General features: G+C 41.4%; 2 protein-coding genes across 2 annotated transcripts; both read right to left on the reverse strand.

Annotated features, from left to right (window-relative positions):
* Nucleotides 1-571: 571 nt before the first annotated feature.
* thbs3a (thrombospondin 3a) lies at nucleotides 572-11,827 on the reverse strand. Its single transcript, XM_026999982.2, has 23 exons — nucleotides 11,509-11,827; nucleotides 10,535-10,741; nucleotides 9,930-10,183; nucleotides 9,517-9,619; nucleotides 9,302-9,325; nucleotides 9,125-9,207; nucleotides 8,845-8,896; nucleotides 8,459-8,607; nucleotides 8,090-8,230; nucleotides 7,930-8,004; nucleotides 7,367-7,519; nucleotides 7,057-7,167; nucleotides 6,550-6,657; nucleotides 6,199-6,358; nucleotides 5,765-5,883; nucleotides 5,222-5,274; nucleotides 4,442-4,644; nucleotides 3,807-3,985; nucleotides 3,523-3,571; nucleotides 3,092-3,288; nucleotides 2,619-2,791; nucleotides 950-1,089; nucleotides 572-733 (listed from the first exon to the last, which is right to left on the reverse strand). The coding sequence occupies exons 1-23, from the start codon at nucleotides 11,606-11,608 to the stop codon at nucleotides 672-674; spliced, it is 2,895 nt and encodes a 964-aa protein (XP_026855783.2). The 5' UTR covers nucleotides 11,609-11,827; the 3' UTR covers nucleotides 572-671.
* Nucleotides 11,828-13,535: 1,708 nt separating this feature from the next.
* Nucleotides 13,536-27,086, reverse strand: mtx1a (metaxin 1a). The gene is made up of 8 exons (XM_027000053.2): nucleotides 26,987-27,086; nucleotides 21,094-21,163; nucleotides 19,989-20,068; nucleotides 19,168-19,260; nucleotides 18,451-18,633; nucleotides 17,890-17,966; nucleotides 15,868-16,025; nucleotides 13,536-15,640 (listed from the first exon to the last, which is right to left on the reverse strand). The coding sequence occupies exons 1-8, from the start codon at nucleotides 27,065-27,067 to the stop codon at nucleotides 15,420-15,422; spliced, it is 963 nt and encodes a 320-aa protein (XP_026855854.1). The 5' UTR covers nucleotides 27,068-27,086; the 3' UTR covers nucleotides 13,536-15,419.
* Between the last annotated feature and the right edge of the window lie 860 nt (nucleotides 27,087-27,946).

Below are 27,946 nucleotides of genomic sequence, written 5' to 3' on the forward strand. Positions count from 1 at the left end.
GGTTCTTATACACTTTATATCTTATGGTTTAATTTGTTATTTACACTAATGGGGTGACAAACGCATAGCAGGGAGCTGCTCACTGATTTTGTGCTGGAAGATACAGTCACCCACTGATTTTAGTAATCACTGTTAACACGTGCTTCCTTACATATGCTCGCTTACTCCTCCTGTGCACATCATTACTCCTGAAACATATGCACACTTGTGTGCGCACGTGCACACACACACACACACACACACACACACACACACACACATACGCCCACAAACAAATGCACTCACACCAAGTTTTTCACATAGCTTCATGCACCTTCCTGCTACAACACCTTTGTTTATATAATAAAAAGCTGATTTGAGATTTCTCTGCCTTTGCCTCTTTGGAGTTGGAGGGTGGTGGTGTCATTCTCTCCCTTTGATCTTGTGTTCCCTCTCACACAAGAGCTTAGTAGTTCCAGTCATGGCCAGCGGCTGGTCTGGAGACTGGAAGCAAAGTGTAGAGACTGTGTGCACGCACGTGTGTGAGTGTGTGTGTGGGTGTGTGTGAGTGTGTGCACGCATGTGTCTGTGTGTGTGTGTGTGTGTGTCTGTGTGTGTGTGTGTGTGTGTGTGTGTCTGTGTGTGTGTGTCTGTGTGTGTGTGAAGATGCCCATCTTTGAGTCTCTCCTGCTTTACACCTGAACGTGCATTAAAACTTGTTTATGGTGTGCCATGAAGTCATCTGGGATGGTGTCTGTACAAAGACAAATATAATTACTGCAAGTATTGTATGTCTTGTCTCTCTGAAATTTCCCATGCTGTGAATTTGCAAATCATTCTTACAATCATTTGTAAATAAAACCTCTATGATTCATTCTAACTCTAAAAAATCCTTAGTAGTCATCACATAGCAGTAGTCTCAATAGTAGAGTGAAAATGAATCGAGAATCAGTAAGAGAGTGATCCGTACCATTGCAGCGGTATCTTAGGTTGGACCAGATGATGTTCTCTTGAGAGAAGCAGAACACTCCGAGCCGCCCACCTCTCATGTTTGTGTCGATCACCACGTCAGAGTCAGCCACCAGTTGGGTTCCCTCATAGAGCTTCACTCTGCAGCGAGCACACATATGGGCAAAGCCTGGTTAAACCTCTGCTGTTCAACCAGTTGTCCGAACAGGGAACATCATAGACCGATACAGAATCCCACTACTGCCACTGTAGTTATTGCCAGTAATTACCTAATGAATACTAATTACCACCGAAGTTGTTATCTAGTAATTAACTGATGAATACTGATAACCTCAAAAGTTATTACCCAATAATTAACTAATTACTACTGATTGCCTGCAGGGTTATTGCCCAGTAGTTAATTGATTAGTAGCAGCTGACGCTGCAGGCTCGGATCCTACGTGTAGCAGTAGTCAATAAAAAGCTGCCAGTTATTTAAGCAGACATGGTGTATTCATGATGGGGTTGGAGGAGTGAATGCCATAGCTGTTGGTGCTTGGGGTACAGCAGTGGAGAATCCTGGAAGAGTTTAAGGGATGACGTAATGCTTTAGGGATCTGCGCTGAAGTGCAGTACTGTGTGTGTGTGTGTGTGTGTGTGTGTGTGTGTGTGTGTGTGTGTGTGTGTGTGTGTGTGTGTGTGAGCGCGTGTGTGCGCGCATACATGTGCTGAGTTCTATTCACTCCTCTAACTGAATACAAAGCAGGTGTTTCTGTGTGTGTGTGTGTGAAAGAGCTTCTTGGAGTTTTACAAAGCACTAGCTCCACATGCCCATGCACACCCACCCACCCACCCACCCAATAGAGGGCCTCCATTCACCTTCTGTAAGTACTAATGTGCACAAAATAGTATGAAAACATTTCCAGAGAGTATATATAGCAAATGCATAGATTTAGCTTTAAAGAATTAAAAAAAAATAATTACTAGACATTGTTTCTTATAGCCTAGCTTCACATTTCTATTTATTGGCCTCCATATTATTCTTTTATGTCATGTTCTTGCTAACTGTTATGTGCTGAAAACACTTGTGCATAATTACAACATCTAACGGGTACAGGAATTCACTAACAAAAAAATCATGTGATCTAGGAAATCAAGGCTGTTTGTTGTTCTCTCCAGTTCATGTTCTCTGTTTCTCTCACTGGATCTGTAGCCTGTTCACTACAGTAGTTTCCGTTGAATCTGCATATCAACAGGCACCGAGGAAATTCTTGCCAAGGATTTCATTGGCATGGCAACCACCACAATAGAAGGCCAGGGGGCCCAACCACTCACTAAAGTCACAGAGGTTTTGAAGGGCTAGTGGTGTATGGGAGGGGGGGGAACGGCACAGAAAAATGTACACACAAGCAGCCAGACCCCGATCTCCAAGCCCACCAATGAGGATTTAGTTCACCTTATGTTGGATGCACTGCATCCATTGACTGTATATATAATGGCGCCCCCTGATGTTTGAAAGGGATTGCCACTGAATCCAAGGTAATAAACAAAAATATGTACAGATGTCTAGTTACAGTTCTTATAATCAAATGAATTTTGTAGCAAGGAGATATTGTTAATGAAACTGTACATCAAGCTTCTCTCTTCAGGGAGCTGGTGGTCCTAGCAGAGACAGGTTGGCGCGGACCCACCTGATGTAGCCGACCTGGGGCCGGTGGGAGAGGTGCCAGCGGTAGGAGGTTTTGTCCTTCCAGCCGACATTGCGTGGGTCCCTCCAAAGCATTTTCACCTCGCCCTGCGTGTCCCCTGTGTGCCACAGAGCGTTGCGGAGGAACTCCCCAGGCCCTGTGTGGGACTTCACCACCTGCAGGCAGGAGCAGCCAAGCCACATATGAGCCACACGCGCGCCTCCCTCACCGCATAACTCAGCCGTCGACAGCTTTGTATGGTAGGACTCTCACTGCCGAGCACAATATAATAATATACTAACATGCAAAACTATAGTACACCGACTATATGGGAGTAAGTTGCCAACAGGTAACAAATAAATATAAGTAGAAATGTAGTCATAGCACATGTAGAGTCGGAGAAAAAAAAAAAAGTGAAACCAGTCTTGGAAAAATGAGGCTGCGCTGATCTGAATGCAAGCGAGCAGCATGTCGACCTTGAGCTGCAGGGCAGGCTCAGCTGTGGCTCGGAAGGGCACAGTCTGCCAGTAGGTCTGCTCCATCTGCTTCCACATCACCACGTAGAAGCTGGACGAGTCCTGGTAGCCAAAGATGAAGCCAACGTAGTCATCATCAGTCACTGTGTTGATGTGGAAAGTGCCCTCAAAATCCACACCATTAAATGCTGTGTAGCCTACACACATGCAGGTTTGGAAAAGAAGGAGAGAAATGGAAAAAGTAACCATCTCGCCATTATCCATTATAAAAATTCCGAATTGTATTTAGGTTGACACTAATTTTGCTGTGTCGGTTACATGACTTGATTAAGTACTGGTTGATTCTACCACCAGCAGTGGTGCAGTGTACCTAATGAAGAGCAAGTAGACCACAGGTGAGCAATGTTGCTGTGTTTTAAATAGTAACCTACCAACTGCCAGTCCAGGGTCACTGTTCATCGTCTGAACAATCTCCATACCCTGAAGCCCAACAGACACATCAGTTCTTTTGACACGTTGGCAACATTATTCTTTATTATTGAAGTGATATTAATTCCTATGGTTATTTCACATACTTAAACTTGTACAAAATATGTTATATTTCAATTACATTATTGAAGTTACAAAATGCAACTATTATTCTGTAGTCAATGAGATCAGGATGTGCTATGAGGAGTACCACTAACATGAATTTCTGCATACAGGCAGGACTTACCTGGTTAAGCACCACCCAGTTTGGGTCAATCTGGGTTTCACCTTCAGGGTCCAGTATGACTGTTTGGTAGGCTCTGAAGTCTGTGAGTGTGACCTCGGCACTCTCTGGACACACGTCAATCAAATCCAGTACGGCGTCATTGTCAAAATCATTCTCACAAACGTCTCCCACACCATTACCTGGGGAGAGCAAAAAAGCAATGGGATGAGTCAAAGCTGCAGGTGCTTGCATGGTTACTGTCCAGGCTGGAAATTAAGAGTCTTAATTGGGACAGGCAGGTATGTGGCCATATATGATTACATGAATGAAAAACTGCATATAACGTGAGTGCATGTTGTGACACTAAATCTAATCATAACCATGCCCTGGCTGATATTTCTGTGATATTACAGGCACACTCCTCAGCAAAACATAGAGATGCAATTGAGAAAATGGAAAAAAAATCCTAATGGCAGCCACAATTGGTCATGTGGTCAGGCTGGAAAAGCAGCCATTTAGTTAAAAGGTCAAGAGTACCAGCAGCACGGAAAACATGCTGTCTGGAAGGTCAAGGGGAACTGACTTGGAGCTGTTGTGTGGTCTCATCAGCAGTGCATAATAAGCAGACGATAAGGCCTCTCAGCTGAGCTCATTACCATCCGAGTCCTTCTGGTTGGGATTGGGAATAAGGCGGCAGTTATCAGGGCCGAACCCTGCCACGCTGTCAGCGTCAGGAATTCCATCGTTGTCGTCATCATCATCACAATCGTCGCCGATGCCATCGTTGTCTGAGTCCAGCTGAGAACTGTTGGGGATGTCAGGACAGTTGTCTCGAGTGTCCTGGTGACCGTCACCATCACTGGTCAAACCAACCCATAAAATACAGAGAGTGACCAAGACGTAGCCATGTTAGGGAAAGGAAAGAAAGCACACACATCAGACAAAGAAACTGGGCCTTGGTTAATTCAGTACGATTAAGTGCAGACAGAAACCCCCCCCACAAGATCTGTCACAAGTAAATTCACCCATAAACATGGGGATCATTTCATTATTCCTACTGACTATATTTCTAGCCGTGTGCTATTACAATAAGATTTCTACTTTTACCCAATCAAGGATTTTAGTACAACCCTGGCCTGAATTTAATTTGTGTTACACTTTATATTACAGATCAAAGACACTAGGTGGCGCCAACACAATCTGGTCAGCCAAGTTAAATGGCATTACCCTGCATATGAATTGAAGTACAAGCAAAGTATTGCGCCACCCAGTGTTTGGTAGTTTAATAAATCAATAAACGTTTTTTATTGGTTATATAAACCGTTTAACAGTTCCAGGTGTTTGTGGGCTTGTAAATAAGCCATTTTAAGCATGACTGGGAGGCAGAGTGTGTGTGTGTGTGTGTGTGGGGGGGGGGTGTGTGTCCTGAAACCTACGAGTCTTGGTTGGTGTCACACAAATCTCCCACTAGGTCGTTGTCTATGTCAGTCTGCAAGGTCAGAATTGATATCATGCCATGAACCTTCATTGGACTCAGATTGAGAAATCTTATTTACTAACAGCTAACACAAAACACACTCAGTAACTAAGATCACTCACTGATGAAGGACTGGTGAGCTGAAAAAACACATTCTTTACAGTGAAAAATAGACAACAAAAGTATATCTACATTTTGTCACACAAAGCATATAATGTTGAAGAATAAAATCTATTTACAGATATAATACTTGCAGCTGTTATCTTGAATAGTTTATAAACAGCTGATGTGAGAACCCCCCCCCCCCCCTAAAAAAAAACCAAATTATGGTTGTGTTTTAACCTGTTCAGAGCAAAGAAATGACCAATTACCTGTGCTTGCTAGGTCATCACGCAGGACATGAAAATTATTATGCTTAGTGCGACTCCTAAGCCCCATAGAAACGCAGTAATCAAACAGCATGTTTTGACATGTCTGGTGCTTCGTGAAAGGACTGGAGGACCTGCATAGGGTTGCTGATCTCAGGGCAGCTGTCACAGGCGTCTCCCACCCCATCACCATCACGGTCCGTCTGCATGGGGTTCGGCACTCTGGGACAATTATCCAACACATTCTGAATGCCTGCAATGCGCACACACACGCACACACACACACGCACGCACACGCACACGCGCACACACACACACACTGATGTAGATGCTAATGTAAACGTATGTGCAACTAAATCCCTCTAATCCCTCAGACTCTAAGGCTGACTAGTACTACGACTACTTCTAAAAAAAACAAAACAAACCCATAATCCCAATGTTTTTTCTTTTTCATTTTGAAGTGTTTTTGCACTTATCCCTTCAAGTATACATGCACACACAATGGGACCCTGAGAATGAGATATTATTGGACAATATAAGCAGTGTGGGACGCTGTAATCTCATGAACCGTCTCCATCGATGTCGCTGTCACAGGCGTCGCCCACTCCGTTGTTGTCGGTGTCTTTCTGGCTGATGTTGGGCACATTGGGACAGTTGTCACACGCATCACCAAAAGAGTCCGTGTCCGAGTTCTGCTGGTCTTTGTTGGTAATCAGACGACAGTTATCCTGAAGGTTAGACATGCCATCAGTGTACGGCTCGTGTGTCATCATCTACTAGTTACCCAACATTCCTCACTCTTCACGTCCAAAATGGCTGCGGTGGCACGTGGCTTTGGGGCGGGTCGCAGCAGCCGACCGCGCGGTCCAGACAGGTGAAGAGAGAGCTGGGTTCAGTCAGAGAAGAGAGAGCAGCATACCTCAACATTCTTAATGCCGTCTCCATCGGCATCCTCGTCACACTGGTCTCCAATACCATCGTTGTCTGCATCCTCCTGGCCTGAGTTAGGGGTGTGGATGCAGTTATCCTGTCCAGGGCATAATGATGAAGATCCAAACCCACACACACCACCACCACCAATAAATCACCAAGACTGATGATGCAAATCTATTAGAGTTCATGAGGAACCTGCCAACATATACTGACAACAACACAGTAAAACTGGGAACAGTGAAGTTAAGATTTATATAAAAGTGTTTTGTCATAAGCACAATATCATCCCCTTATTTTTCTGCCATTGTTAATCACTGCTAATTCTGGGTCTCATATTCACAACACCCATGCTTCTTCAAGACTCCAGCAGCCATTTTTGACCTCACTGCTGTTTCTCATTCAGTCAAAAGGTTAACTCAGCACTTTTTCTCAGAGTTGCAGCAGAGCGAAATGAATAATTCTTCACAAAGGGCAAAGATCTAGGATTCCTGACCTGTCTGCAATGCTTGTTGTTGTCCATGCAAGGCAGTGCGCGGTCAGGGTAGCCGTCGATGTCTGTATCTTTACCACATGTATTCCCGTTGCCAGCCCAACCCACATTACACTAAAGGACACAGAAGACAATCCGTCTGTCACAGCTTACTGTTCAGCTGAATGTGAGAGGCAATTCGCTAAATACATACACAGGAAAAATAAGACTTCCCAGTGATTTAATTATTTTTATTTTATTATCATGAGAGATATCCTCATTTGAAACAGAACTAGCATTTAATGGCCTTAGGTGAAGTGAACAGTCAGCATACCGCACAGGACACTTCCCCATTCCTCTCGATGATGCAGTGGGCGTTGGAGTCACAGGGGTTGAAACTGAGCGTAGCGCAGGACCTCCGAGGAAAACACCCAGCACTCTGATTACCTACGTAGCCTGCCTTGCACTGTCCACATTTAAACGAACCCTGAGAGACAGAGAGAGTAAGAGCCAATCTTACACTCTGTTCCATGCACATGTAATATGTATTTAATCATGTGCATGTGTATAAATGAGTATATGCTTTAAGGATGGGTATGTTGTTGTGTGAGTGTACAGTATGTGTTTATAGGAATATCTTTATTATACGTATTTTATTAAATCTCCCTTTTTCAACAGTTCATCATTTAATATTAAGAATGTTATCATCACTTCAGCAGCAACCGTTGATTAAAATTCATGCCAGTAACGCTATTTCAATAAGAGAGAGTTAAAGAGAGAAAACAAATGAGAAAGATTTGTGTCTCAGAGACAAAAGTGTGTGTGCACACACGTGCAGTACACAATGAGTAAGAAAAACACAGTTCAGATTTCTAGATTAGACACTGTAACACATACCAAGGTGTTTGTGCAGACAGAATTGGCTGTGCACGCGTTGGCGACTTCAATACATTCATCTATATCCGAGCATTCCTGTGCAGGGAATTAGAGAAGCATTATAGAAGCTCAGCTACATGTCCAAAACGTTCAATCGAGGTGGTAAGGGTTAGGGAATCACCTGTCTGTGATTCCTGGCGAATTGTAGACCAACCCCTGAGAGAGGCAGACCCCAGAGTCCAGGTGGGCAGGGCTCACAGCTGAAGCCCTTAGCTGTGTTTACACACGCTCGTGGAGAATAGCAGGGCTGAGCCAGAGTACACTGAGAGAGAGAGCCGAGAGAGAGAGACACTCAGAGATGGAGGAAGAGAAAAAAGTAAGCAAGACGGAAAGAGAGACAAAGAAATGTACACAGAAAGAAGGAAAATGAAAGAAAGAAAGAAAAGAAAGAAAGCACGACAAAGAAAGAGGGAGGAAGCCTCGTTTTATGTGTGTTGCATCTATATAATATAAGAAGCTTGCATTGTATTTGTGGTAGGAAAATGCCCACTTCATCAATGTCTTGGCAGTAGGTTCCATTGCCGCTCATGCCCTCGGGACAGGGCCCACAGCGGTACCCTGGGAACTCAAAAGTCTCCATGCAGGCCACCCCCTTGAAGCAGGGGTTGGGCAGGCAATGAGAACGGGGCCCGTGGAACCCTGGATGGCAGAACACAGTTAGGAAGCAGAGGAGACCAATCAGTGATTTTTAAAGTTAGAAACGGATTAAGCGTAGATGAAACCCCTTATCCAAAGATCAGTTATATTTATGGCTTTCTGAAATTGGTGGTTTTAATATGCAGTTTCCATGATTCTACTGCTCCGGGAGGATTGTGCTCAATCAATCAATCCTCGGTTGCAGTGGTTACCCAGAAGGAGGTCGGCAGTAACACTCACCACACACTTGGCACTCCAATATGGTGTTCCTAATGAGAGACATCTCCTTTACCTACAGCAGACACAGAAACAGGCAAATCTAGAAGACCCAAATGGTCACAAGCAAACAGAACAGATTCATGATCAGGAATGAACACTCACACATACACAGAAACACAAGTGTATATGCATGCATGCACATACACTGTACAAACACAAACACAGATGCACGCACACACACATCTAAGCACAGACACACATACACACACACACACACACACACATACACAGACTTACACACCTGTTCTCTGATGTCCTGTCGAAGCTCACCCAGGATCTGGTTAAAGATAATGAGCTGTCCAATCAAAGCTTTGGTGTGATCTCCTGTAAAAACCAACCAGCATGATTCTGTACTATATGCACCCACTTAGAAAACAACACAGCAAAACTGCCACATGCCTCGATAGGACTCACTCACCCAAAATGGAGTTCACTGAGTTGACTGAGGTCAAAAAGAGAAACAAAAAGAGAGATGCAAAAGAATAAACTCAGAAACCAGGTTACCTGCAGAAATCACTACAAATTTTCACTGACACTTATAATACCTTATAATGCACTGACACAAGCAACGTTGCTAGGAATGCATGTTTTTAATGTATATGCTTGGCAGCTGAGTGTCTGATAGTGTATTACCTGTATTGTAAGATGAAGAGTCACCCTGAAAAGGGCAGCCGGTTAGAGCACCTGCTTTACTCACTGTGCCTCCTAGAAGCATCTTAAGGGATTCCACAGATCCCTGTAAGCACAGAGGCAGGTTCAGAAACACATGTTCATCTTCAGACAAACATGATCAACATAATTATATAATCATTTTCCCCCAATTCGGTTTGGTCATGAAGAAATCTTTCATTCAGAGAGGTGAGAACTAAAGCCAGACAGCCCACCTCCACCGTGCACAGCCATCAACGAGCACATTTTAAGCAATGAACACAGCAAGAGAGCCAGTAGGAGGCTGTTATCAAGAACATTTTTATAACTCATATGTGTGGTCTCAATCAATCTGCTTTTGGCGCAGACATGCTTCCCCACGTCTTCAGTAAGCCCACCTGAAGCCGAGCGTATGCCTTGTAGCCGTTCCGAATCTCAACTAGCTCCACCTCTGCAGGCATGGCAACCAGTGGAGGTAGGTGCTGGGCGGAGTCAGCCATGCGGCAGTTGACGTAGAGCTCCAGGCTGAGGTTTTCCCTGCGCAGGCCTCCCACACGGAGGATGATGGACTGAGTACGCCCATCCGCCAGGCTGTTGCTCTGCAGGTTCACTGTGTGTACCTTTCCATCCTCACGCACGTACCGCACCAGGGCTGGTGGCACACGCACACAGACACACCCACACAACACACATACATACATGGACTTCATCATCAGATTCCTAAGGAATACCCTGGTAACCAGACGTTAGCTATTACAAAGCTAGTTAGTAATAAGCCAATGATAATGGCATACTTCAAATATGTGTCATGCTGTTATGGGTGAATTATGTAAAGCAATAGGTCCTTTGTGCAAGGTAAAAAAGATGCCTGTGCATGTGCGCGTGTGTGTGCAGGCATAACGTAGCCGAGATGATCTCAATACTGGATCTTCTTAAGCAGAATAGTTAAGCCTTTGTTCTCAGGACCTGCTGCTCCTGGTCTACTCTAACTTCCTCTGCCCACCTTTGTTGATCTTCCCCATGATGGCCAGCTCAAGGTACTTCTTACTATCCTGCTTGTTATAGAAGCCCAACAGTACACCCCCCAACTTTGGTGGCAGGCGGAAAGTAGAGACAACATAGAGGTCGCTGAGAGTCTGCAGGGCCCCAGACACTTTCTCCACAGCTGCCAGATTCTGCTTCACGTCCTGCAGAGCCAGCATGTCGATCACTGAAACACACAAGGGCTGCATTTACTGCATTTAGCACTTACTAAGGCATACACTAAGGTGACGAGTGAACAGTTTTAACAACTTTAACATTAGTTTTGAAATCGTCACATTTTTAGCTTAGTGCTTGTGGCATTTTGGGACACTATAGGTATGCAAGCGCAACATGGCTTCAACTAAGACCCCCGCTGCTTTTTTCCAATAACCCTTTCCTGTCCATTCACTTCACAATGACTCACTATCAGAACGTTTATTCAGTTGGTTTTGGCAGGTCAGCGGGGCCGCGCGCGCGAGGCTGAGGTAAGGATGGGGAAAGAATGAGATGTGGATCAGCACTGGCAATGGTGTGGAACTGCCGGCCTGCAATCTGTCTCACAGTCAGCTTGGAATCCAAGCATTAGTGAAACTCTGCCAAAAACACCAGTGAATGGAAGACACTGGAAGATGCGAAGCGCTTCAAACGCCGAGTAGCTAAGCCACGGAATGTAGACTCAGCAGAATAAACATATTAGAAACCTAGAAAGCACACACACTCGGGTGACTTTTATGGCCTCATGACACCTTTCAACAAAGGGTTTACAACCAGCACCAGTTTATGTATAAATAATAAAAACAGTCTGGAACTTTTAAAAATAAAAGAAACACTTAAAGTTCCAGACTACACTATGTTGTATAAATAGCAAGAAAGTAAAGTGGTAAGAAAATAAGATGTGTCCATTTGAGCCTGACATTAATAAAGCATGTAAAAGCGACGGGATAATGCCATTACCTTGCACGTCTTCTTTCTCCACGGGTTCGCATAAGCAGGCTATCTGCACCATGGCAAGTACAATCCAGGTTGGCACCGATCGCTTCGGATTCATGTTCATTGATAAAGCGCGTCTAATGCACCCAACACGAAGGAATACGCTCCAGTGAAAAAGCAAACAAAGAAAAAAAGGAAAAGAAACAGCAACAAATTATTTACGGCTGCATTAAAAAAAATGAAGAAAATATTTCCAAATCAAATTGGTCGCGTAGAAACGGGTGTGAGAGTCGATGAAATTGTGACGGATGCTTTCAGCGCGCACCCCGGCCAACTGGCTTGTTTGCTCAGTGAAGAAAGAGAGGGGAGAGAGAGAGAGAGAGAGAGAGAGAGAGAGAGAGAGAGAGAGAGTGCGCCAATTACGCCCTGAAGAACAAGCGCTGGGCTGGGTGTGTATCGGCCAATTAACATTTTCTAGGGGGAAAACTGAACGCTGATAACAGCGAGAATATCCAGCGAACGCCGTCGTAGTACATTCTTATGTCCTAATGAATGAAGTGTGCGGGTTAGTTCAATCAGCAACATAAAATCTGAGAAAAAAGACTGCGAAAGGAAATAAAGCCCCTTTTGAAGGGAAAAGGACAAAGATACGTCTGAGACTACACAGCTGACCCCTTAAGGCAAACAGCTCATGACCCTCGGTGGCCTCTAAGACCTTTTTATGTCCTGCTGAATAGTTTAAAGTCCTCTTGGATTCTTGGATCCATTTCCATTACAATCCATTTCCATTACTACACCAAATGGTCTCATTGTTTTATATGAAACAAACAAAATCCTGTAGCTTCCAGCATTTAAACAGACTGAAAACTCTTTATACAACTTTTATTTTAAATACTCAGTGAGGTCAGAGTGGCTAGTGTCCAGTTTGTCTCCCAGCCTGTTCCCTGTTCCAAGAAAAATGTTTATTTTTGATTACTACTGTGTTGCCTTAGCAACCACTTTTAGCAGCAGGTACTGGGGGAATATTTTATCTCATACTTCATTTTAACTGGACCTTGAAAACAGGACACATGGAAAGAAAATAGCTTGCACTTTTTGAATACTATGATACTTTTTAGGGGCAAGTTAAACATGCAATGTTTCGATTTGGAACAGGTGGCTTGTAAAAAGTCTTCCCTTCCCAGATGGGAAAATCTGAGTTTCAAAAGATTTTCTTAATGCATAGCACTGGTCAGTCTGAAAGCATGATTCACACCTTTTTTGCCCCTGAACTAAACTAGAAGCATACACAGTCATGACCCACATTTTTGGACATTAACCCCAATCTTTCCTAGCTGAATATAGTTGGAATTACCAAATGGAATAAAGGTGCAGGGTGTTTTTCCTCTTCTAGGACTCTTCTAGGAACTTCATATATTTCCATTGAATGCACTTCTACAGAAGACCAAACATGTACATACAGATGCTACAAATGCACGCAAACACACACTAACAGGGATTTCCTTCAGACAGGTCCCCCGGGGGGTGGGGTGGGGGGTAGCGTGGGGACATGCATGGGTAGCAGTCATTGCACCAAATATGAGGGCTTTCACAAAGTTTCCATCACACACCCACACACGCCCGCCCCCCCCCCACACACACCAAAACAAACGTTGGAGTGAACAGGAGCCAAGGTGAGATTCCTAAGCCATGTTGTAATGCCCAGATGTGTGTCCCCAGGGAGCAATGCAGAGAAAGCCCCCAATCTAGACACACCACAAAATACTTTGGAAACACTTAGACTTGGTTTACTACCCAAACATGCACATACAAAAACACACACACACACACACACACGGAGAGAGAGGTGGGGGTGGGAGGGATAGTGATAAACACACACACACACAAATAGGAGGAGAGACTGATCCACTAGGCTCTTCCTAACAACAGGCAGCAACTCCTCAAATATGTGTTGCGAAAACAATCTCAAGTTGAAGTTTTCATCAAGTTCAACACTAACACACAGACAACGTGCAGTGTGCTACTTGACAAGAATGGTGAGTCACCACGTCTTTCAAGCACATTTATTTGCCCATAAATTATGAAAAAAATATATATTCATATTCAACATATATTTACAAACACCAGGAAGAGAGAAAAGACAAGTACCATCAATACAAATTCTGAAACAGAAGTTTTGATTTATGTGAGTTTTTGGGTAAGACATCTCCACTTCTCTTCTAAAGGCTGTGCTCTTAGGTGAGTAAGAAGCTCTTGATCTTCTCCCAGCTACTGCACTGTTGGAGGTAGTAAATCTGCCCCATTTTCATCTTCTAGTGGTTCTGCTTCAAACTTCCTTTATTTCTCTTTAAATCAATGACTGGGTAGGACGACACCAGTATATGACATTTCCATGCATTAGTGCACATTTATGTTGATGATCAATAAAAGCATTCACTTTCATTATGAGCTGAAGAGTAGTATTCCTGGCGGACAGCTGTACAACTCCTTTAACACTGTTCCTTTTCTTCTTGCAAGCGAATGGCGGTGCTGGTCATCAAAATCAGCATGAATGAAACATATTGACTATACTAAGCCTGGATTGTCAAAATGCAGCTGTCCGGGAACACAATCAGAATTCTTGATATCACTGCACTGACATTGCACATCCTTCATCCCCCCCCCATCCACAAATCTTTTCTAAGCATAAAAAAAATAAATAAAATAAAAATAAAAAAAAACCCCAGAAAGAAAGAACCCTATGGATAACAGCAAAACAGAACATGCAATTATATAACAGCAACACTGGATGATTTCAGCCTACTGGAAAAAAGGCTGAACCTAGCAAAGCCAAAGGAGAAATAGAACAGCCTTACTGCTCACTGTTATTTACAATTGTATGTAGATGTACACATTTAGCATATTAGGGTGCCATTAGCTAGTCACAGCAATACAGAGATAAAAAGAAAACTGTGATATATGGCAGCACCAGACTGATAGAGGTTTACTTGTATAGAAGAGGGTGCGTTTATATAGTAAGTATCTTCAACAATGGTATTCAAAGTAGTACATCAAATCCCAGTGTGGTCCAATATTTTGTAATCACAGATAAATGATTGGACAGCTAACAATTTCTTTGTATTCACATCAGACTCCTCAGTAAGAGGGGCTGGAAAATCTGTAGTACCTGGATCTGAACTGCAGTGGTCCTCAGTTTTATACATCTTTCCCAAATACAAACTGCCTATAAATTCCCATTCTAGATATCTTGCAAACTGTGCATACATTGTGCAGGCACACTGACAAATCACACTTGCACACTCATGTAACCCTGCAGGAAACGCTAAGAAAACCAAAATGCTTTGGTAAAAGCTATTAAAGATCAAAGCAGCATATAGCATGGTATTCAGATTAATACTCCAGTGCTACATTATATTTGGACTCAACAACAATTTACATTAAAATGTTTCAATCTACTAATTTCCTGCACCTAGAAAACAAATATTAAATCTATGAGTTCAAAGGTTCACCTACAATGTATCTGAAAGCCTACTGCACAAAACAAACAAACAAAGAAAACAATATAATAAAATAATCAGTGTAAGGTGCCATTTTTATTTTCCTTGGACACTGTGGTGACTATTCACATTATTTGCAAATCTATTACAAAGACAAGCAGGAATGTATGTCCCAATAAAGAAAGCAAGAAGGCAATACTGTTCTTACAGGTGGCATGAAAAGAACTTTGTTTATCAGCTGTTTATAAGTAAAGGGAAAAAACATTTTTCTTGACACACTTCATTAGTTAGTTGTTTCTTGGTTAGTTACTGGTTTACAAGCAAAATTTGAGCCAAAGTGCCAATCCCATCATAGAGTGAACCTAACCTTCCTCAAAACATGAATCTCAAAATAACTTTTGTTCTTCTGCATCCTGTCATTTCATGCTCCGCCCTCCATCAGTCTTCCTCTTCCTCTTGAGCTGGGCCAATGGAGGCAGCACCTCTTGCTGGCCCCTCCTCCTGCACATGCTCAATAGCCACAATGCCGGAAAGGAGAGCATAGCTCAACATGGCTGCTACAGCCACCAGGACAGACAGCAGCTGTTTGCGTCTCTTATATGGCTCGTGGTCAAAGTCACTCCCCTCCTGTGAGCTGGATGCTGGACGACTCACTCCCTCTGTCAAAACACAAATTGCAGACTTCACCATGCTTGTACATCAGGGCATTAACTGCATCTTAAAACACACCATCATATGCTATTAAATTTGAGCCATAGTCAACTATGGAGTACAACAGATTTGTTATAATACCTAGACTCTTTCAAGTAACTTTAATTACAAAACTTGACATAGTTAAGTTAGATGCAATAAACATTGCTCTTCATAGGAGTGAGTGGTTCCTCACCTTGACCCTCACTTGGGAAGTAGAGGGACAGGATGTTGGTGCAGAAGTTGCTCAGGTTGTCCAAAGCTTTCAGGTGCTGCTGCAGTCTGCTGTTGGGCAGCTTGATCTTCAGTAAAGGCACCAAGTGGCCAAAGACGTAGGCATCGAGAGAGGAGGGCCTGTGGACCATATCTGAGCATCAGCTGAACAGAGCCAGCCTGTCCAATGGCGCCGGCCCATCCTGCAAGACCAGCCTGTCCGGCACAGCAAGGCTGAGCCAGCCTGGATGCTGCTCAACTGGGCCCAGCTGACACATGTGTTACTCCATGTCTAGAGTAAGAGTTAACTAATAGTATAATTATAGTATAATATAGTATAATTAAATAGTATAATAACAATAATAATAATAATAATAATAATAATGCTGATGTGCAAACAATCTTTAGAAAGTATTTTTAAAAAGAAGAATGGCCAAAGACTAAAAATGTTACAGACTAAGCACACAATTCACACAATAAACCGCTATTGATATTGTCAAATAAGAAAAAGGGAAAAAAGGTACAAAATATTCTCACAAAGAAAAATATTTCCTTTTGGGATGTATGAGTAGCCTTTAAAAGCCATAAAAATGCCTGGGACCATCATTTGCAACCCTAGATGCCCTTTTGAATCTATCAAAAAGCATTCAGGTTGTGTGAGATTGCAGTGAGTGGATGTTATGTAACTACTGCGAGGTGAGAGCCCTCATTATCCAGTAATAGAGTGTGCATCAGTAAAACCCAGAACAAGTCTGATAAGCGTGTTAAACACAAGTAACAAGCTAGACAGAACAGCCAATGCCGAATTAGAGGTACTGGAAATAAACACTCAAAACTAAAACCACTGGTAGGGAGGGAACACCACTCACCATCAGCCATACCTTTTCTATATCAATTGAGAAGGTAAAACACTTCAATACAACAAAATACTAATGCAGCAAGAACAGCCAAGCTGAGCAACTAAGAAACATAGTTAGCCCACAGTACACATCAGCCCCACTGGCCTTTTCATACGCTATGCACTAGCTGTAAATGTTTATGCAATGAGGCATGTTTATTTAAGCTGATGCATTGTAAACACTTGGTTAATTTAACTTTTGAGTTATTAGTAACAAATCTGTTTTGCTTGTCTTTTAATAAACTTCCTGGGCTTGGTTATGGCTTTATTCACTAAATAATTAACTACATATTTAACTTTTCATAAAAGCATCAATAATTCACATAAGGATAGTACACTTAAGAGGGCAATAGCTGATTAATAAACTAGACATAGCTAAAGGAGTGGACTACAATTCAAACATTGTATTTGATAAGAGATACATAAACATAAAATGATATAGCCTAAATTAAACATGGAAACTAGAAAGCTAATTCAAGTTTCCATGCAATTTTTGACAATTTAATGCAATGCAAGTATCAATCCTATTCCAGCCAAGGACGGATATGTAGATGGAACCAATATCACACAAACTGTTTATATCCTTATTTGGATTGTGTTTGGAATATTGGCATCGGCTGTTTTTCATTGGCCAATATGTAATACTGAAAACTAACAAAAAACAAATCATTAGCATGACAATAAATTAAATGACCAGTTAATCACCAGTCCTAAATCACAGTAGGTAAATCACCTTGTAATATCTCAGACTACAAGAGTGATATACACAAATATTGCCTTTGGCTAGTGAAGCTTTATAGCTGTAACATACCAGTTGTAGTACTTATTCACGAGGATTTAACGTAATTGTCCTTGACTGGAGTCAAGTGGAGATGCATATGCTTTACTGCCAATCTGCTGCTGTTGACATATAATGCCACCGAAACCAAGTGCCGCTGTTGACAAATAAGTTTGACAAATAAGGTCCTAGAAACAAAACCTCATGTGGATCTGCCCAGGCTGACTGTGGAACAGACTGGATTCAACCAAGGAAATAAGTAAATGTGAAATAGTTTTTAAACTAGTTTTAACAGAGGAGCCCACAGTGTTTGATTAACTCTGACTTACGAATCGCCGAAGAAAAATTTGTTTGAGCTGAGGCGCTGAGAGAGAAGATTCATGCACTCCTGAGCATCACGGTAGAGCTTCAGAAGAAAAGAAAGAAAAAACAGATGTTACAAAGGAAAAGAGGAATATTTCCCTTGAGCTGTGACTCTTTGTAGAAACAAAATGACTTCACAATATGATTACAAAGAATAAATCTCCATGCCACCATAAGGACCATGTGGCCACCACATTGGCCTCCATTGTCGTCATCATGATCATTAGTGTAGCTGAAGAGATAAGTGTGGTAATGAAATAAAAGCCTGCAAGTCTCTAAAGTGTTTGTGTGTTAAAGACACATCCTGAGGTAAAAACTGCTATCTAAATAAATTTTACTTTGCAGTCAAATGCAGGGCACCATCTTCTCAACTTCCTTGGCTGCCACATTGAGGTGCACATAAAGATCTAGTTTATCTGCATGCTGTCTGGAAGTGAAGTTATACTTTAGTAAATTTATACAACCCAACCCCCGGCCCGAAATCTCTGCACCACTGCCTCTCCAAGCTACACTGCTCCCTTCTCCACCTCTTTCTCGGCCTCCTCGCCGGCTTCCAGAGCGCCGTCTCCCCGCATGAGGCGTACTCTCTCCAGCTGCTGGTGCTGCATGCGGCTGGGCAGGAAGAAGTTCAGGGGGAAGGAGATGTTTTCTGCGTACCAACGCCGTGTCACCTCCACATAGTTCTTGGAATCAATCCACAGGGTGTATATCTTCGCGGGGGGGTGTTTGGTCATCAAGGAGGACGGAAGAGGAAAAGAAAGAGAGGGACAGAAAAGAAGAAGCGACATAAAATATTCCTAAAGAGCTTTGCTATAAAAACGCCTCCAAACGTTAATTGTTGTGCGGATATCCTGGTCGAGTTGAGCGCAATTTTTCAGTATGAAAGAACCACTGACGAAAACAACAATAAACACTGGATGGTTTATTACCATGCTCCCTTTAGTGTTCAGCAGTTAACCCCATTGGCTTGCACTGAAGGAAAACGGTTAGGAATCTGTATATACCTGCCAATAATTACTGTCGATAATAACCCACCAGCTCACCTAATGAGGTGTTGGGGGGAAAGGATGATGGGAAGGAAGGCTTTTTCTCTAGGGTAAAACTGCGGAAGGTCTGATTTAAGATATTAGACCACTTCCAAACACTGCTACTGCACTACACTTCTCTTTATCTGGTCACAGTAAGGATGGGATTGGATCATTTCTCTGTAAGGGCTCGCATCGTTGACCCTGTGTACTGCTCACCAGAGCAGGTACTAGCTTCTCCTCCAGCAGAGAGATGAAGGCAAGCGTGTCTGCTCCCTCTTTAGCCGACAGGTCGTAGTCCGCATTGTATTTCTGCAACACACAGAGCAATCGTGTCCCTTTACATTGGATGAGACTTCTCGGACTGAGGTCAAGCTTTCTCAGTACAGAACAACAATTTAATGATGCTTAAATTTGTGCAGAAGACTGAAGTTCAGTGCCAATATCACATACAAGAAGTACTGAAAGTCATACAGGCATTATAGAAGTTAATGTCTGACCTGTATACAACACTGCCCACTCTAAATGAAATCTAATAGTGAGCTCTAGAGTAGCAAGCTGTTATAAATTCATTATAAGAAAAGCATGCGCTTAAAATGGTCCCAAATGTGTTTTCAATCCTCTTGGGGAAACACTAATCTGCTCGAGTTAGAGGGCACCATAACGTTCCGGCTAATTCCCTCTCTCTCCTAAACAAAAAAGGTCGGCAGGAATAAGAGGGCATTGGCTGTTTTGGCAGGGAGAGCTTTCCATCCAGCTTCTAACCACAGCAGGAAACACTCGGTATGCAATTAAGCTGTTCTTCATAGTTCAAGAAAAGTCCAAAGGGCAAAACATTTAAAAGCAAAAGATACCACTTCTGGCTCTGGGGCTGCCATATGATGGACCATATTTTGCAAAACTTCAGTGACATCATGTGCTGAATTTACAGACTACAACTGGATCTACAACTGGAGAGTATCCAGCAAAACCTATAACCTTCAAAGATGGAAATGTCTCAAAGACTGCTGATGAGCAAAGCCCAATGGTAGTGCTGTTACCTGTTTCCTGAGATGGATAATAATCTTACTGGGATGAGAGAAGCTCCCCTCTTCTTTGGTCTTCAGAGCAGGGAGAGAACCTAGTACAGATCAAATAAAACAGTACTCAGTTATTGAGAGTATGCATAATCATCACATCCAGGTAGGTGATGTGATCCATAGTAAAGCTGGTGATGTAACTATGACAGTAGATGTAGCAGGCTGGTAGAAGTAGTTTATTACTGCTGTTGCTGTCTAGTACTGCAGACTGCCAACAATGATTGCTAATTCTAACCAGCAGTGACAAATCATTTCTTAGTACTAGTGGTATTCAAGCAGCTGAAGGAAAGCATTACTGAGGCATGACAGAGACGGACACTAATATTGAATTTCTTGGGCCAATACAATAACCAAATTAGCACCTTGCATTTAGCCTATACAATTTAAAGCAAATGCAAATATAATCTATATAAGAAATTCAGTGAGTGCAAGAAATGTTAACCTCTAAAAATGGATCATCACTAAATTTTACATAGCCATTTCACAGGTAAATGAGAATGTATTTTTTTAAAACATTTGTTGCTTTTAACACAATGGTGAGCAAAAATAGTTTATTTTCTAAACTTTATTTTCTAACCTTTCTCAAATATTAAGTGCCATTTTTCTTATAACTATAGTAATATAAAAAAAAATGCCCAAATTAAACAGAAGGATAGATGAAAATAAATTTGTAATTACCAGACAAAAATCCACTATCAAACCAATAATGATAAATTAAAAATGACAGGATAAATTAATAAATGTAGAAAAATAATATGGCAAATAATATAGGTAATGATATATTGTGCAGCTCCAGTAACATCAAGCACCGGAAAGGGATGGTGGGGAGTGAACAAAGAAGAAAAAGAACCAGAGATAAAGTCTCGAGATAAGGCCACTAAGAGGAAACAGAAGGTTCAAAGGGGGCCAGACCGCTTTATCGGTCAGGCCCACCTCACCAGCCCCATCTCTTGCATCTGACTCTTTCTGCCAGAACAGGGAATGTGATCAGCGTAAACGCAACTGGCTTGCATTAATGGTGACTCCAGAGACCAGTCACTGAAATTCACTGAGAGAAAAAACATACCTGTGGGACTCCTCCACGGGTTGGAGATTTTGTGGATTTTCAGCGGTGCACCAGTGAAGCGTGCATATGCCTGAAAAGGTAAAGGACCGTTTAAGAAGCCCAAACAGCTGTTTCATAAGCACACTGCGTAAGTACCGTAATTCCTTCATAACGCAATAGTAAAATAATTAACATCACTCAGGTTTCACATGTGCTTCACACATTAAAGATAGCATAGAACAGCACTGGTTGCCATTACATTAAAAATGGCAGGACTTTATATAAAACTGATCCCAGATCAGAGAATCTGACCAATTATGAATTTTCAATTCTCAAACGTTTTGGACACAAAAGACACGATGCATAAACAAACGTTAGCACAGCAATTTAGGCCAAAGACAAGCTAAGACCAAAAATAAGAATAAAAAAAAAAATTAAAACCATACAATTTACTGCTTACCCCAAATGTAATGTAGCCAAGACAAGTTTGGAGCCAAACCTTTGTGTGTTTAGTTTTGTTCTGGAGCTGAGACTAACCTAGATGACAATCAAGGCAAGCCTATGATGCCACTAATTAGTGTCCTATATACAGAAATCAAGAAATCATGTTCTTCAGATTATGTGTGTATAGGAACACATATACATACATACATACATACATACATACATACATACATACACACACACACACACACACACACACACACACGTATGTGTGTGTGTATATATGTATGTGTGTTCATATTTACATATAATCGGAAGAACATGCACATCACATCATAAACATAACCCCACACACCCTCTCACTCATTCATGCTCACTTGTGTAGAGCCGTTTGTAACTACAAATGCGTGGAAGTGGGTATATATGCATACATAATACATACATACTACTGAGTATAAGCCACAGAATATAATAACCAATAATTAACGTAATAGGTTGAGTTGGGGCCTAGCCTAAATAGGTTGAGTTGGGGCCTAGCCTAAATAGGTTGAGTTGGGGCCTAGCCTAAATAGGTTAAGTTGGGGCCTAGCCTAAATAGGTTAAGTTGGGGCCTAGCCTAAATAGGTTAAGTTGGGGCCTAGCCTAAATAGGTTAAGTTGGGGCCTAGCCTAAATAGGTTAAGTTGGGGCCTAGCCTTAATATAGTTATCTGGGGCTCGGACGGGTAAGGAGCAAACTTTGTTCCAGATTGAATAAAATGAGAAACAGCTTGGACTGGCAGAGGAGCAGTGGGTCTTATGAAATAAAGAGAGCTTTATCACCCTGCACAGACGTTAGGCTCGCTGTGGCTAGGACACCCAGCCAGAACAGAAAACAAACTATGAGAAACAGACAGGACATTAACATCAAGAACAGGACAGCAGGGCAAGCATGCTGAACCCCAACAATCATAAGTAAAACAGCCTGGCCTCATGCAACAAAGACACTAAAGCAAGCAGAAAACAGTGTGGAAAGCCAGTTTTGACCAGTGAGGACCTTTTCAGCACAAGTTTCTGATAGGGTGTGAAGCGTTAGAACAGTCAAGGTGGTAATATTGCAGATTCAAATGCCTAATATCCAGCTGGCAGCAGGTTTGTAAGGAGGAGAAAATGTTCGAAGGAACTGACAGGTGATTCACTAAAGACAGTCTAGGCCAAGTGCCAGGGACAAACAGGCTCTTAGCCATAGCCCTAGCCATACAGCCCTCCACTTCTACAAATAGTAGACAACAGCAATAACACAGGATCCAGCGTGCTGGTTTTCATCTCAATGAAGGGAACAGATCACTGTTCCTCTTGCAAAAAGAAAACAGCCAAACTTGTCATCCAACTCAGTGACTTTCTCTCACCTTCCCCTTTTGCACCCACCCAAATGAGAATACAGCTATTGTGTTGTTCTGAAAACAGGCTCAAGACAAACACCCAAGACAGCTCTGTATTAACCCAATGTTAGTGTTGGTATTTACTTGTCTGCGAAAATGACAAAACTTGCAAAAGAAAAAAAGTTAAGAGTTAAAAAGAACTCAACAGCATGAAAGTGTCAAAACAAGGGGGAAAACAATCCACAAATCCACATGATGTCACTCCTCTTCTATTTTGCACTGACACTATAAGCCGGAAATAAGATGTGGAAACGGAGAGATTGTTTCCAGATAAATGGACTAAGAGCAGGATTCTTTATGGTGGAGAATTGTCTGGTCTCATGCGCATTGGACTAGAATCACTGCAGACCCTTTGTCATCTCAAGATATATTCATTATACTGGTAAGCATGGCTGACAGCAGATGTAATGTCTTGTCTGCTTCCTTTCACCTGCATGATGAAACAAGACTATACCTGCAGAAGTGGTGAAAGAGAGGAAGAGACAGATGAAGGGAGAAACAGAAATAGAAATGGTGGGGAGAGGGTAACGTCATGGAAAACATAGCTAATTTCTTCCATCATGTCCTCGGGTCTTAAAGTTCTTGTTCAAAGCCATTTTAAGGACTACAAAGAGAAGAGCGTGAAAAGCAGGATTCCCTAAGGAGAAGAATGCTGAAGACAAGTGCTGAAGCTCTAAATACTGAACCACTTCACTGCTAACCATATCACTAGGTAGCTTTTATGAGGAGTTAATACCCATTATAGCTATGATGTCAATGTGACACCAAAGTTGATGGCTCAGTTAGGAAAAACAGATCTCCCTGAACACTTAACGAGGTGTTAAGTGTTAACATTTTTAAGTAGCCACCTTCTAGGAAATGTCATAGTAATTATACTGCTCTGAAAATCCCATCTTTTCTGCAAATATAGAATTTTAAATTTAGACATTCTATGGGGTCTACAAATGTCTTCACTCTCTCTGTGCAGTACACCATCTGCCAATCATATAGTGAAACAGCGGGATAGTGAAGCTGAAAACTGAAATTCTCAATTTTTTTTCCCCTGGTTTTAGCAGCACAGCCAGTTGGAACAGCCCCCTTAACAACATCAAAGGCTGACATCATGACTTCATAGGATTCCTCCACAGTTTTAAACTGTATATCATAAAAGCAGAGACATGAAAGCTCGAGCCTGGTCCAAAAGAAATGTGAACAGGAAAGTTGCTCAAGGCCAAACTACTGTGGGAACATGCAATTATTAGTTTACAGCATAACACCAGTATGTAGTAACTTACAGTAAACTCCCATCCTAGTGGATTCACTGCTCCCAGTTATACAGCTATAAGACCTTAAGTATTTGATGTTTGAGGTTTACTCAGCTCATCATTGTAAACATTTTGCAGGTATGAATAATCATAGGTTGTAGACTAAGTGATATTTTGCTTTCTTGCTACCTATCTCATGATATATACTATAACCAAATACGCAAAGGTAGGTACAGGAAAATCAGAACAACTTGGATGCCCAGAAATGGCTTGGAAAGTTCTAGATGGCATTTGGCTATATGTTTCCAGACAGACAGAGTAAGACTGCAATGATGTGTCACTAGCTGCTTGCTAGAGTCTGTGGTAATAGACCACACTACAGATAGAAAAAAACCTACCACAGGCCTTTTTCCAACCACCAAGGAGAGGAAAGTTCTCAACACAACTTACAAAAAGCACACCATCCAATGAGGCAGGCCAAAATATAGCCTGTCGCTTTTACATTGCTTAATTATTACAGTATGTTGTCTGAGGAGAAAAGGTGATTCAATAGTCCTTGGGGATGGCTTTCCTAAAATCTGTTACAATGTAGTATGTAATTTTAGCAAGTATGGACAAGACCAGGGTAGAATTGACCAATTGGACTTTCTTTAAACAGAGAGTCCATTTCCTCAGAAACAATCCATGTCATTTGAAAGTAAAAAGAATGGGAAATCTGGAAACCACATGCTGAATTGCATTAATTCCACATGACCATCGTGGTGCTATACAGACATCGACAGGGATTTCCTGGTGTGGTTGAAAGACAGTGGAAAAATAAGTTAAATCAAGGAATAGTTTCCAATAGGGGTTATTTCTCTACTTGCAAGAGATGACCCACGGGAAATACTTCTCCCATTTCCATTTACCATATTAATCATGTTTTTTACGCTTATGAGCCTAAATCCTGAATAAACAGTCAACAAAAACAATACAAACAGCCAACAGCAGACAACTGCAGTATCTGTTTACAGGACAGCAGTGCTGGAAATAGCATCAGGCAATGACAAAACAGATGTAGGGACAGGACTGCAAAGACACTGTAGAGTATGAAGTTGGGCATTTCCAATTTCAGCAGCACAATCTGTGAGTGCGAAGGCTGGTGCAATGCTAACACTACCAACAGCAGCCATTAAATGGCACATAGTGCGTGCTTTTATAAAATCTAAAGCATTTGAGGTTTGTATAAATCTTTACCAAACAAGTGTGTAAGGTTTAAGTAATATATTTGTACAGGTTCACAGAATGATTACAACTGATATAACAATGGTTTGTTGAGCATATATACAATATGCACAGAATGTTAATTTTCTGCTTTACTTTAAAATGCTTTATTTGCATTTTAGTTGTGAGGAAAACCTCTGGTAACCCTTTAAGTATGATAAGAATTTATGTATTAATGGCTCCTTAAATGTTTTCTGATCTTCATCTATATCATCATTATAGGTAATGAAGGTAGGATGTAACCAACACAAATAGCATTTTACAGCACCATATCTTGAACAGTTTACAACACTAAGGATAGTAAGCATCAAGAATACCTGTAGGAAAACTACATGTAAAAAGATTCTTATTGGATTTATGTGTTTCAAACAATTCAAGCATGGATTTGACCTGCCCTATCATGGTAAAGATTCACTCACAATGGTATAATCAGATTGCAGTAGATTCCTACATTGTAGGCTTAAATCCAGCCTTCTAGCATCATAACAAAACTGAACCTAATCTGTGCAGGAAATTTAGGCTGTAACAGATCATACAGAAGATGGGCTTCTAATTTAAAAAAATGCTATGAATAAATACAGAATTGAATGTTAGTGAAACCAGAGTATAAGGTTTAATAAAAGCATATATATTGGCCACTTGGTCCAAATGAATATTTATGCTAAAATTAAAGAAAAATACATATATTTTTGTATGTGCAGTTGTATGAATACATGCTGTGCAGATCAGCATCTGCCCATAATATTCCTACACCATTACTTCCTGGCTTCGTGGCATGCGGTATTTGCATACAGTGAACATTTAATATTCTCATATTTTCATCCTCGTACCCCAGGTAACTGACAAGGCTTAGCTTTCATTGAACATATCCTGCCACCATAGAGAAAAAGCTAAGAGAACCTTTCACTCTAATACAGTTGCTGGACAAACAAATAAAGGTTACACTATGCATTTCCAACTCTGTGTGTCTGGGAGAGATTTTATGAGTGAAAATGGTTTTACTATGAGAGAAAAAACAGATCGAAACATCGCTCAAGGTGTTCTGGGTGATGAGATATACAGGGGAAGCTCAGCACTCGTTATATCCACATGTTAAAGCACAACCAAAGGCCAAATCTTGTCTTCAATGCAGGAAATGATCGAGTAAAGTACTGCATTTCTCAATTTCCAAATGATCTGCATTTAGTATGAACTTTGAACTGGCTAATTTAGCTAACTAGTTAGCTAGCTAGCTCTGTACAAAAAGAGACTACTCATGTACTTAAACTGGCTTGCTTGGTGCTCTTGTTTAAATAAGTATTCCTCAGATTGAATAAAGATAAATAATTTAGATGTCTCTTTTAGATGTCAATTGGGTAATCGAAAATTACATGTGTAAAAGAGTGGGAATAATGTTAGGAATTATGTAGCCAGGTAAAAACTAAAGGCACAACCTAATATTGACCTCTATAGGTACTGCTCCATTGACGAATGTCTTGTGCAACGCAAATACAGGTAAATAAATACGGTTATAGGTTTTAAAAAAAACATACATGGAGACTTACCAAGACAACGAGACTATCGGAATCGACTGAAGGTAAACCCCAGCTGCCTTTCCAGCAAAACAACTCTAAGAGAGCCGCCATCTTGACAAAGCCAAACAACCTTTCACACGGAAGTAATTCAGGTACCTTATCCGACGGAAACGATTTCAGTAATTTAGGTGAGTGTAGGCTGACCTAATTCATCATGCAACACCAAATCATAATACATTAAAACAATCAATCAAACAAAGAGTTTAGGATATAATAAATGGTTTTATAATAAATATAATATATGGTTTTATGGATTAATATAAATATAAATAAGTATAATATATAATATAAATATAATACATGGTTTTATTATATACCTTAATTTTATTATTTTGCATGTTTGTTGTAAATAGATAAATATGAAGAGCAAATAAAACCGTATATTTAATTTTTCATGGTCACTTTACTGTATGTCTGTCATTGAAACACATATCAATGGACCAGTTTGAGGAGGACAAATACAATAGATATACGCTACAAACGGAAACCTAATTCCAGTAAACACTTAACTAATGTTCACTAGCTCATTTGGTTGACGCTTTGAATGAATGGAATATATCTTATTGTTGCATTTAGTAGCCTACTGAGTCTGGAAAAAAACCCAGGCTAACGGGGTGTAATATATAATGATGTAATTTTATTGGCGCAGAGGGACCCCGACATAGACATTAATTTGCATCTGCAGTCCAGCGCTCCAGCTGCCAAGACATGGGCCAAAACAGCATTCACAAGTTATAACATCACCCACTCGGATCAGAGATAGAGAGAAGCTCAGTGTGTTCCGCTGGTGGACACTAAGGCGCCTTTGCTTCCACACATTCTCTGGCTCATCTCATTCTTACACCCATCTGAAACGGTTAGTCACCCCCGAAATTATGCCGTCTTTTTTAGGGAACTTTTTTGAGAGCGCTTTTTTCCCCTGCCGTTTTC

The sequence above is a fragment of the Electrophorus electricus genome, chromosome 10, assembly GCF_013358815.1.
Source record: "Electrophorus electricus isolate fEleEle1 chromosome 10, fEleEle1.pri, whole genome shotgun sequence".
Taxonomy (NCBI): domain Eukaryota; kingdom Metazoa; phylum Chordata; class Actinopteri; order Gymnotiformes; family Gymnotidae; genus Electrophorus; species Electrophorus electricus.

Excerpts from the sequence above, each read along its gene's own strand:
- thbs3a (XM_026999982.2), bottom strand. The coding sequence starts at position 11,608 with ATGAACATGAATCCGAAGCGATCGGTGCCAACCTGGATTGTACTTGCC. Across the intron at positions 7,520-7,929 it reads CTGTCTGCACAAACACCTTG|GGTTCGTTTAAATGTGGACA; the intron begins GTATGTGTTACA and ends TCTGTCTCTCAG. Across the intron at positions 2,792-3,091 it reads AGCCTGCCCTGCAGCTCAAG|GTGGTGAAGTCCCACACAGG; the intron begins GTCGACATGCTG and ends TCCTGCCTGCAG.
- mtx1a (XM_027000053.2), bottom strand. The coding sequence starts at position 27,067 with ATGGCGGCTCTCTTAGAGTTGTTTTGCTGGAAAGGCAGCTGGGGTTTA. Across the intron at positions 21,164-26,986 it reads CCGATAGTCTCGTTGTCTTG|GCATATGCACGCTTCACTGG; the intron begins GTAAGTCTCCAT and ends TTACCTTTTCAG. Across the intron at positions 20,069-21,093 it reads CCCGTGGAGGAGTCCCACAG|GTTCTCTCCCTGCTCTGAAG; the intron begins GTATGTTTTTTC and ends GATCTGTACTAG.